Below are 12,241 nucleotides of genomic sequence, written 5' to 3' on the forward strand. Positions count from 1 at the left end.
TTTGAATTTACACCCAACTACAGGATCCATGCTGATTTATGGCAGAAAGGGTCACACATGTGCTCAGCCACGTGGGTACAAGCAGCACATGGGCTCAGGAAGCAGATGTGCCAAATATATGTAAATTTACAGAAATGAAGTAGCATGTGGCTCTCTTTTCTTCTGTGGCCATCGCTGAAGTGGTAAGTGGTAACAGCCAAAATGAATGTCAATTCCTTTGTGACTTCTCACCAGAGCAAAAAACGTAAAGGCATCTTGATGTACCTTCCTGCTTTAGCAGGAAGATTATGTCTTCCACGGCTGGAGCAAAGTATGGCAGGAAGGGCACTTGTCTTGCATGTAGCTGACCTAGGTCCAATCCCAGACATCCTACATGGTCCCCTGAGCCCCACCAGGAGTCACCCCTGAGAGCAGAGTAGGGAGATTAAGTCCTGAAACCACCAGGTATGGCCCAAAAGCCAACAAAAGAAAACAACATATGAAGACATCATTGTTACTAAATGATCAGGGAGAGCCTAGGTTCCGGGAAATGTTTCAAAGGGCCTGGGAGCATATGCTTTGCGTATAGAAATCCTAGATTCAATCCTTCAGGGGACCAGTGGTACCCTATGTACTACAGAATGGTCCCTAAGCACCATTGGGTATACCACCCAAAAAATTAATAGGTATTTTTTAAAATCTATGTAAGATCTTCATATTCTCATTTCCTGACAAATAGTCACAGCAGCACAAAACATTTTCTTAAAATATTGTTTGGAACCTGCAATTCTCTTTCTCAAAAGCTTATAATGGCACCAAGTACCCAGTTAGTCAAACTTCAACAACTGGTCTTTACTAACGGAAATTTCCTCTAGACTCCACAGTACACTTTTATATCCTCTCTGCAGTCTTCATTCAGAAAACTCACAAGCTGAGTCAGTGCTGCTGGTCTGGGAGTCACCATTCCTTTCCGCAAGAGCTAATCCCCTTCATTCCTATCCATATCAGAGCTCATCTGCTTTAAGAAATCTCTCAGGCGTATGATGTAACTCTGCAGTGGAGCACTTGCCTCACAGGTGAGGGGAAAGGAGAATGGGAAAAGGGATAGGGGAAGAAAGGAGAGGGGAGGGGAAAATGGGGAGAAGGAAGGGGAACGGGCAAAGGAAAGGAAAGACTCAACTTTAGGTTCTGACTCTAATGACTCTACTTGGCCCTTTTTCCTTCCTGCTTCTCCCAAAACTTCATATATTTATATACCTACCTATCCATTATATATAATATGTATTATATATAATACATCGTTTGCCAAGGCATCAAAAATCAGATGGGCTGGACACATTTGGAGACAACCGCTCCAAATGTGCCCGGCCCATCTGCATTTGGAGACAACCGCTGGACTAGAGCTGTTACCGACTGGATTCTGTAGGACGCCCAGCCGCCCACCTATGAGATGGTCAGACTTCTTCATAAAGACCCTGAACAAGTGGTTTGATGCTCTTCGTGTTCCTGGAGCGAGCAGACGCCATTGGGCTACACGAGCACGCGACAGGGTGGAGACGTTACTAACGCCCACTTGAGAAAATCGATGAGCAACGGATGACAAGTGATAAAACTGATACAAGTGATATATATGTATATATGTAATATATATATATATTTTATTCTATTTGGTTCTTTTTCCTTTCTGCTTCTCCCAGAACTTCATATATTTATGTACCTATCTATCCATTATATATGTTTATTATTAAATATCTGTGAAAGTGTTGATCTCCCTCTTGTAGATACTAATATTTGCTCTTACAGAAAATATAAGGTTAGGTTCCTGCTAGACTCTGGTCATAGTAACACCTTATTTAACATATGCTGTTGATCCATTCATATTGAACTAACAGGCACCACAAGTCACTCATGAATGAAACTTGTAACAAATTCTCTTACTAAGGAACATGACAGAGCTTTTAGCACCACAATGAAAAGCCATTTTAGGAGCAGGAAAGAGAGTACAGTGGGTAAGGTGCTTGTTTTGCATGCAGCATACCAGGGTTTCATCCATAGTACCCATATGGTCCCCAAGCACCACTGCCAGTAGTGATTCCTGAGCACTGAGCCAGAAGTAAGCCTTGGGCACTGCTGGTTGTGGCCCAAAAACAAAACAACTCTTCCCCACAAAAAAAGTCATTTTAAAAGAAAACGGGCCGGAGCAATAGCACAGCGGGTAAGGCGTTTGCCTTGCACTCGGCCGACCTGGGTTCGATTCCCAGCATCCCATATGGTCCCCCAAGCACCGCCAGGAGTAATTCCTGAGTGCAAAGCCAGGAGTAACCCCTGAGCATCGCTGGGTGTGACCAAAAAAAAAAAAAAAAAAACACAGAAATCACCCAAAACAAAACGCAAATATTTGGGGAGGAGAGGCACTCAATAGATGGTGAAAAGATATTTGTTCTCAGTAGCACTTGTTTCACCTAGGCTGGGAACATGCACATCAGCGCTCAAACTGATGAGAAGTCAGGTTCTTATCCAAGCAATTAGTTAATATAAAAAAGCAGAAATATTCATATTCCCTGTGGCAGCAGATGGAATTTAAAGTGACAGATTGGGGGGAGTTGTTGTCTTGGTTTGGGGGGCCACACCTGGCTCAGGAGACCATGTAGTGCTGGAGATCAAACCCAGATTTCCTGCATGCATGTGCACTCAGCCCACTGAGCTATCTCCCTGTCTTCTCATACAGGTTTTGAATAATATTGAAGTAAATAAATAGATATAAAGTCCCCCCTCAGCATATAAAAGAGATTCCTTTTAGAGCAACAAAGAGCAAAATCTATAGATACTCAACTCCTTTACTGGCGTATTATTATTATTATTATTATTATTTTGCTTTTTGGATCACACCTGGCAATGCACAGGGATTACTCCTGTAATCGAACCAGGTCGGCCGCGTCCAAGGCAAATGCCCTCCCTGCTGTGCTATCGCTCCAGTCCCACTGGTGTATTATTTGTAGATAACCTACACATACTATTTCAATACCTCTCTAGATAACTTATGATGCTCAGTAAAATGTAAATGGCATATAAATAACTTGCCATACTGCTTGGAGAATAATGACAAGTCTATAAAATATTCAGCACAGACATAATCACCATTAAGTCTAACTACACTACACATTTTCCACTATTTCCCATTTGCCACAGTTAAATGAATGCCTAAATATGGAGATGGCAGGCTGACAGCATGTGTTTATGTTTATCTGTACACATACATATATTTCCTAATGTCCTGATAGGACCTAAAGCAATGAAATCCCTGTAGCAATGACTCCAGATAGTTCCCAGACTTGGTTTCTAAATAGCAATATTCATTCAAAGGAGCTAGCTGACAAAATATTCAAAATGCTGTGGGAAAAGAAATCTGTCAAAAAGCAAAACTATCATTCAAAAGTGGAAGGAAAATGAAAACTTTCTAGATAAACAAAAACTCAATGTCAAAGTAAATCAACTTTACAGCAAATACTAAGAGAAGATTTTCAGGAAGAAATGAGACCTGTGACAGTACAATAACTTAGAAATTAAGCACATTGATAGACACCTATGTAAATAAACTTACTAACAAGATAAATTAATAAAACAGTCTAAATGTGTCTTTGTAGCTTTATTTTTATTTTTAAATGACAACTACATAAAGCAATCATATGTCTGTTGATGGACACACAATATCAATATGCAATGTGAATAACAATAAAAGCATAAAGAAGAAATAAAGCTATAAAAAATAAATATTTTTCCATAATATTGAAATCAAGGTGGTGTTAATCCAATCTAGATTATGAAAATGTTAATATTGGGGTTGGAGCAATAGCACAGCGGGTAGGGCCTTTGCCTTGCACCGGGCAAACCCGGGTTCGATTCTGAGCATCCCATATGGTCCCCCGAACACCGCCAGGAGTGATTCCTGAGTGCAGAGCCAGGAGTAACCCCTGAGCATCGCCAGGTGTGACCCAAAAGGAAAAAAAAAAAAAGAGAAAATGTTAATATTATAATCTTCCAAGGAAAATGCTAAAATTAAAATTAAATCTTAAATAATACACAAAAATTAATTCAAAATGGAGCAAAGACTTTATAAGACCTAAAGCCATGAATCTTCTTAGACAAAATTATAAGGAAAAGTTTCATCCAAATTTGACAATGACTTCTTGGCTGTAACAACCAAAAGCACATATAACACAAGTTGGACCATGAAAACATCAATACATCAAAGAATACTATAGTTATAAAGAATACAAAGTTACAAAGACACATTTAGACTGTTTTATTAATTTATCTTGTTAGTAAATTTACATAGGTGTTAGTTTATTTACATAGGTGTCTATCAGTGTGCTTAATTTCTAAGTTACTGTACTGTCACAGGTCTCATTTCTTCCTGAAAATCTTCTCTTAGTATTTGCTGTAAAGTTGATTTACTTTGACATTGAGTTTTTGTTTATCTAGAAAGTTTTCATTTTCCTTCCACTTTTGAATGATAGTTTTGCCAGGGAGATATCTCAAAGGACTGGAGCAGATGCTGTGCATGTGGGAGGCACCAGGTTCAATCCCTGAACCTATGGTCCCCCAAGAATGCTCAAGCAGCACTGGTGTGGCCCACAAACCAAAAAGAAAAAGAAAAAAGAATATTATCAACAAGTGAAAAGGAAACTGATAGAATGGATAAAATAATTTAAAAATCATATCTAGAATATATAGAAGTTTCTACAAAAAAAAAAAACTCACGAAAACCCAATTTGATTAAAAAACGAGCATAGTACTCAGATGCTTTTCCAAAGACATAAAAATGGTCAAAAAGCACATGAGATGTTCAACACCAACAACCAATGATAATAATGCAAGTCAAAACTACCAATAAACTGACCACTCTGGGGCAAGGATGTGGCCAAGTAGAGTGCCTATCTCACATGTGTTTGGCCCTGGATTCGATGGCCAATACACACAAATTATGAAAAGCAAAATTGGCAAAGATATAGAAAAATCAGAACTGCTATGTTTCGTTGATGAGAATATAAAATAATACAATTGTTGTGTTGGCCTATGATCCAGTAATTCCAGTTATGGGTATATATACTCAAAGAGACTCAAATATTTCTAACACCTAATATTTCCAGCCTTATTACAGAACGGCTAAAAGCTGCAAGTGACCCATCAGCAGACATATGGATAAACTAAAGCAATATACAGTGTTTTATATATAAAGTAGCAGTGAAGTTTTATTCAGCCTTTAAGGACTAGAGAATGCACAAAGGACAGGAATACTTACTTTGCATGCATAAACCCAGAGTTCAATCCCTAGTACCATGCATTGTCTCCCAGAGATCCCTAGCACCAAGCCTAGGTAGCCCCCAAGTACTGCTGCATGTGACCCAACACACACACACACACACACACACACACACACACACACACACACACACACACACACCACACACACGCGCACATACACACAGAGTAAAAGAACGACAAGTTGCCAAAAGCAACAGAAGCTAAGGAACTGAGCTTACTTGAGCAGTGAAATGTGGGGGTTGGAGTGGGATGGTGAGATGGGAAGGAGGGAGGGAACCTGAAACCAATGTGGAGGGGAAAGGGTACTCTGGTGGTGGGTGTAGTGTTGGAATGTTGTATGGATGAAACCCTACCACTGATGGTATTACAAAATTGTAAATCACGATAACTGAAACAAAATATAACAAAAAAAGAAGTCACTAAAGAATCACAATATAAAGTGATCCTCCTCTAATCTTGATGTTTACCTAAAAAGAGGAATAGGAAGGAATAGGCAGAGAAATATTCAACTACTATAGAAGAGTAACAAGAAATTACTTTACAACAGTCCACATGGTAAGGAGCAAAAAAGAAATCAAAGTGTTCATTTCAGGTCTATTCTCAAATAAACCGCCTTAAAAATAAAATTAAAAAGGGGGGATGGGATTGGGGAAATTTCACTTGCCATTTTTCCAGCAGTCATCAAATCTGAATCAATTTTGGCCCTGACATCAACAATTACTTCACCAAACAAATCTTTCTGTAGGCAAATGGTGCTATTCTTCAAACAAATATTTATTTAGAGCAACAGAGATCACTGAACTTTGCCAGGATGGCAAAAAATCAAAAAGTGGGGACGGACAGGAATTACAATGCTTGCTTGCCTTGGATAAGGCTGACCATGATTCCAATCCTGGGAACCACGTATGGCTCCTTGCACACCACCAGGGAATACAGAGCCAGGAATACAGCGGGGTGTGTCCCAAACACCACACCCCCAATAAAAATTACAAAAAGTAAAACTGCAGTCCTGGTACCCCATATATTAAGAACCTAGAAATGAAATGGCCAGTAAGATGGCTAAAAGGGCTAGTGGACAAGCTTTGCATACAGGAGTCCCGGGTTCTGGTTCAATCCCGAGCACCACGGGAGTGATCACAAACAAAAATAAAAGTGAGAAACACAAGTGCAAAATTACAACTCAAAAGGTCGCCAGAGGCAGGAATAGATCCGTCAGCTCTGTAAAGCAAAGTCCTTGACCCAGTTTTCTGAAGGCTTGCTAAAATTATAGACTCTCGCATCATTCTAAGATTAGAAGCTAAATTCTATGTCCTCCTAACCTTTATTCTGCTGCCATTCGCTTTCCCCTTTAATTCCTAGAGGTCAGCATCTGCTAAAAGGATCAAGACTCTGCTGAATGCTTGCTGTGGGTGGCTTCTTTCCTTCCTTCCCTCATTCAAACTGCGTGGAACCCCTGTGACGTGGCAGGCAACGTGGAAACGATGGCCATTCCCCTATTCACTATGATGATCTAGCAGAGTAATCTACTAAACCGTAGAGTCAAGAATCAGCCCAGAGAATCTCCGGATCCAAAGGGACTGACAATGAACATCCTAGCGTCCCACACAGGGACCCGCGACAGAACAAGAACTAGAATCCAGATCTCAGAAAATTAAATCAGTGCCCCACCAGGTGGTCGGGTAGCAGGTGATGGCCGAGGACAAGCAAACTGGCCTCTACTGTGTCCAGCATCACTCATCACTCTCACTGTCCCCGGAAGCGGAGGGAAGAACAGCTAAACCGGGGTGCGGGGGGAAGGGAAAAGCGGGGGGGGGGGGCTGGAGGGGAATGAAAGTCTGAGGACTTTACCTCAGTTTCCCCCCTCCAGCCCTCTCACACACTCCTCCCAGCAGGCAGGCAGCTGACAGCCACGCGAAGGCACAGATCCCCCCCTCCGCGACCTCCCTGCAGTTCCCCCCGCTCCGTGACTCCAAGCCCGGGCGCCGGGGGCGGCCGTTAGGAAGTAACTCCTTCACTCACAAGGACTCGCACCAGCAACGCCATGTTTCCCAAGAACCATTTCCGGGTGAAAGGTGGATTTCCGGATTCTCCGCGGCCCCGACCTTTCCCCGGCGTGTCTCTTCGCCCGGCGGGTGCCCGGCAACGGCAACGCAGGCGCACTGAGGCCACAGCGCGCGGGCGCGCAGCAAGCCTTCCCTTACGTGCACGAGCCTGCCGGCCGCGGGCGCGCGCCTCGCCGCTCCCGCTCTCCTCCACCACGTCACAGGGCACTGAGTTGCCCGGCCACAGCAGACCCTGCGCCTTCCTTAACCTCGCCCGACCCCTGACGGGCCTCCCGTCAGAACCCCTCCATCCCCAACCCTGCCCCAAGAGGATCCCCACTGAAAAGCGCCAGACCTTGGGGCAACCATTGAAAGGCTCCCTCAGAAAATCCTGAGAGAAGAGGAACAGGAGAGACAACCCAGGGGAAGAAGGGAGTGGAGTCACACGCCCACGGGAGGCCTGAGGAGAGCGACGGTTAGGGTGCCTGGCTGAAGGATGCTCAACTGGAACTTCTCTGTATTGGTAGAAAATAACTCTGAAGAGGAAGGATGGAGGACACGAGCTGTTTTCCTGAGGTGGTGGAGAGAATGGCCCCCACCAGAGAACTCTGTTCCAGTAGAGTGACGGAGCTGACGTTCCTGGGATGAACTGGAGACAGGGCTCTGCACTTGTCATTCGGCCGATAAATACCTTCTAGAATGTTCTCTGTGGACTCCACACAAGACAGCTGTGGGGTGGCTGGAGCGATAGCACAGCGGGTAGGGCATTTGCTTTGCACCAAACCAACCCGGGTTCGATTCCCAGCATCCCTTACGGTCCCCTAAGCACCACCAGGAGTAATTCCTGCGTGCAGAACCAGGAGTACGCCCTGTGCATCGCCGGGTGTGACCCAAAAAAAAGAGCTGTGGATATTGGCTTTCTTAAGTTCATTCATAGGCTGGTAGGGGAGGCATGGAAAAGTCTAGAACATGGATGGCATGGGCGAAGTATGTGAAACAGTGGTGAGTGCTGCGAAGGAAGCAGAATGACAGTGACAAAAAAAAAAAAAACTTAAAAAAGGATAGGCTGGGTGGGGCGGTTGCCTTGCACTTTGCCTAGCTGGGTTCAATCCCTGGCATCCCATATGGTCCCCCAAGCACCACCAGGGGTAATTCCTGAGTGCAGAGCTAGGAGTAACCCCTGAGCACCTCTGGGTGTGACCCAAAAAGCAAAAAAAAAAAAAAAAAATAGGGTAGGCACTGTGGTTTATAATACCATTAATGATGAGCTTTCATGCATAACACATTTCAGCACCACACCCTCTACCAGAATGTCTACTTCCCTTCACCGTTGTCCCAGCACCTGCTGACCCTGTCTTCCCCCATTTTCCTCTCTGTGGTAAGCTTCCTACTAAAGATCAGGCATGAAGACTGTAGACTGCTGTCAGGTAAAAATAAAGTGGCTTGTTAGTTGAACTGCAAAGAAGAGGAACAAGACTTGAAAAGTGACATCACACTTGCTAATCCATCAACACATATGAGGTGGGTGAATTCCAGGACAAGAATCCTGAACTGGAAAAGAAAGGAGGTTTATTTCAAAAATCCAGAGACCAATTTCCAGTAGTCTTGAAATTAAATCTTAATTATTTAAAGAGATAATTTGGAGAGCTAAGCAGAGGTTAAATTATTCAAGAAGTTATAGGTGAAGTCTGAATTTTATTCTAAATATAGTAGGAAGCCATTAGAGAATATTATGCTGGAAGAACTAGCTGATTCTAGTTGTAAGAAGTTGACTTTGGAAATGGGAAAGTTGGCTTAAAGATCTGAAGTGCATGCTTTGCATGCAGGAGCCTGGCGTTCAGTCCCTAGAACCACATAGTCCCCAAAGCACAGCCAGGAGCAGTCCCTGAGTACAACTGGGTATGGCCAGAAAACAAAAATAAAAGTTTATTTTGATTGCTACATGTAGAATTAATCAGAAAGTTAAATAAAAATGGCAGGCCAATTAGTGCTAAAGTTTTGCTACAAGTAATAATTGTAGATAAATTTGGTTTGGGGGAGGGGAGCTGGAGGAATAAAACAGGACATAAGGCATGTGCTGATCCTGATTCCATCCCCAGTATGATATATGGTCCCCCAAGTATTATCAGTGTTAACCCCTGAGTACAGAGCCTGGAATAGTCCAAGAACCACAGGGTGTAACCCCCTAATAATAAATAAATAAATAAATCTAGTTTTGGTTTAAAAAAAAATTAAGATTTCCTTCCTCAGTCACCCAGATAAAGGATTTTACAAGCTAAAATGAAGGTGCTTTCTGCACACAGGTGGGTAGTTTACCTACACAAAAGTAGGTGGTATCACAGATTAAAGAGGAATGGGAATCATTCTTAATCAGATTCAGATATGCATCTTAAATCAGGGGCCAGAGTAATAGTACAGCAGTCAGGGCATCTGCCTCACATGCGGTTGACCTGGGCTCAATCCCCAGTGGATATCCTATATGTTCCCCTAAGTACTGCCAGTCAGGAGTAATTCCTAAGTGCAGAACCAGGAGTAACCCCTGAACATCACCTAGTGTGACCAAAAAAGCCCCCCACCAAAAAATAAAATAGAATTAGATCAGTTTTAATCAGATTCAAAAAGCAAATGTGATACAAAGACACTGCATATGAGACCAAATAAATAATTCACACAAGAGATGATAAGAGGGGGTGGAGCGATAGCATAGCGGGTAGGGCATTTGCCTTGCACGCGGCCGACCCGGGTTCCAATCCCAGCATCCCATATGGTCCCCTGAGCACCGCCAGGAGTAATTCCTGAGTGCAAAGCCAGGAGTAACCCCTGTGCATCGCCGAGTATGACCCAAAAAGCAAAAAAAAAAAAAAAAAGATGATAAGAACTTGGCATCTATAGAGAAGACAGATATTTTTTCTGATTTTTTTTCTCTGTGAACTAGAAGAAGAGCATCTCTGCAGAAGACTGCAGACACTATGAAATTATCAGAAAAGGCAAAGTTTCAAGTTGAACAGAATGAAAGACAAAATTAAACAATGTAGTTGAACTTGAGTCCCTTGCTTATTAAATTTTAATTGATTAATAAATTTTAAATTAACAGTGATATAGCTGTACATTTTCTTTTCTAAAAATTAGCACCTTGAATCCCAGACCCTTCTCTCTGAAATTGAATATCCTTCCAGATAATTTTTTAAGATTTTTACCTCAATAAAAAAGAAAATGTGACATTTTGGTTAGTGTGGGTTTTCTTTTCTTTTCAATTCATTGACAAGCTGATTGTATTTTGTTGCTTCCTTGTTTTCACTCAACAGTCCCTTCCAGCTTCCCTTCTCTTGGTGTTGCTGGGAAGGGGTGTTCTAAACCCAGATGCTTGGTTGTGATCCTTGGATAGTTGGTTGCATCCAAGTGAAGGTTTTTCACTTTTTAGCTGCAATGCTCACAGAAGGTGTACATTTGGATGTGGTACTTATCAGAATGGACTGACACAATAGCACAGTGGGTAGTGCGTTTGCCTTGCACGTGGCAGACCCGGGTTTGAATTCTCCATCCCTCTCAGAGAGCCCAGCAAGCTACAGAGGGTATCCCGCCTGCACGGCAAAGCCTGGCAAGCTACCCGTGGCATATTCGATATGCCAAAAACTAACAACAAGTCTCACAATGGAGACGTTACTGGTTCCCACTCGAGCAAATTGATGAACAATGGGACTACAGTGCTACAGTGCTACTTACCGGAGTGCACGCTGTGTGTCAAGCTGCCAGGTTGTTAGGCTTACACTAGGCATGGGGACACTGACCAGGATCACACATTTCTAATCATTAGGGTTTTGTGGTTTTACTTTCAGTTTTCATTTTTTGGCCACACTTAGTGGTGCTTAGGGGCCACTCTCAGCTGGGTCAGGGTCACTCTTGGCAGTGCTCAGGGAACTGTGGGGTGCCAAGGATCAAACCAGGGCCCCATACATTCAAATTATGTGTTTAGTCCATTGAGCCATCTCCCAGGTCTGCAGGGATTAAACTCTTGACCACCTACCTATAAAGCAGGTGTTCTACCCTGAGCCATATCTGAGAACCTATAGTCTTTTAAAAATTCTATGTTCGGGGACAGGAAAGATAGTACAGGAGTGGGCTGGAGAGAGTACAGTGGGTAAGGCACTTACCTTGAATGCAATAGACTTATGGTATAGTCATCTGTGGTTGGAGAACTGAGGTCTTTATATATATATATATATATATATATATCAAGGGTTAAGGCACTTGCATGCATGCAGCTGACTTGGATTTAATCTTGGTACTATGTATGGTCTTGGCATTTCCAGGAGGAACTTCTGAACACAGCCATCAAAAATAATCCCTGAAGCACTGCTGGGCATGACCCAAGCCCCAATCCAAATTATATGTATATGTAACTTCAGTGGATTTTTCTTTTAATAGTTTTTATATCATAGGAAATAGTTGAAAGACAGTTTCTTTCGTGTTTTTGTTCTTTTCTGCAGGGGATATAAAAGGTTGGGCCATTTATGGAAGTGCTCAAAGGCTGTTCCTAGCTTTGTGCTCAAGGGTTACTCCTGGTGGTAATTGGGAAACCACGTGGTATCTGTGCTAAAGCCCCAGTTTACAACATGTAAAGTATATAGTCAGTTCTTCGAGTTGTCGCCAACTTTTTGTTCTCATGACAAATTGCCCCATCAGGAATTGCCCCTGAACAACATTGGGTATGGTCCAACCTCTATCCCCAAAACAATATGTATGTCTACTACATTGCGTTCAATAAAAATCCAATTCTATCTTTCAGTATACAACTGAAGCTCTCTCTCTTCTTTTTTTTTTTTTTTGAGGGAGTGATTGGAGCCACAGCCAGTAGTGTTCAGTGGCTAGAACTGGGTCAATGTTCCTGGGTTTTC

At 42.7% G+C, this 12,241-nt stretch overlaps 1 protein-coding gene across 2 annotated transcripts in view; it reads right to left on the bottom strand.

Annotated features, from left to right (window-relative positions):
* Positions 1–7,477, bottom strand: part of LOC101544702 (ubiquinol-cytochrome-c reductase complex assembly factor 1) — a 98,230-nt gene extending 90,753 nt beyond the window's left edge. For both annotated transcript variants that reach the window (XM_055140264.1, XM_004612536.2), the window contains exon 1: positions 7,324–7,477. In XM_055140264.1, the coding sequence (XP_054996239.1) occupies positions 7,324–7,347 (24 nt within the window). In that variant the 5' untranslated portion in view covers positions 7,348–7,477. The remainder of the gene's footprint in view (positions 1–7,323) is intronic.
* Positions 7,478–12,241: the final 4,764 nt, after the last annotated feature.

The sequence above is a fragment of the Sorex araneus genome, chromosome 5 (assembly GCF_027595985.1).
Source record: "Sorex araneus isolate mSorAra2 chromosome 5, mSorAra2.pri, whole genome shotgun sequence".
Taxonomy (NCBI): domain Eukaryota; kingdom Metazoa; phylum Chordata; class Mammalia; order Eulipotyphla; family Soricidae; genus Sorex; species Sorex araneus.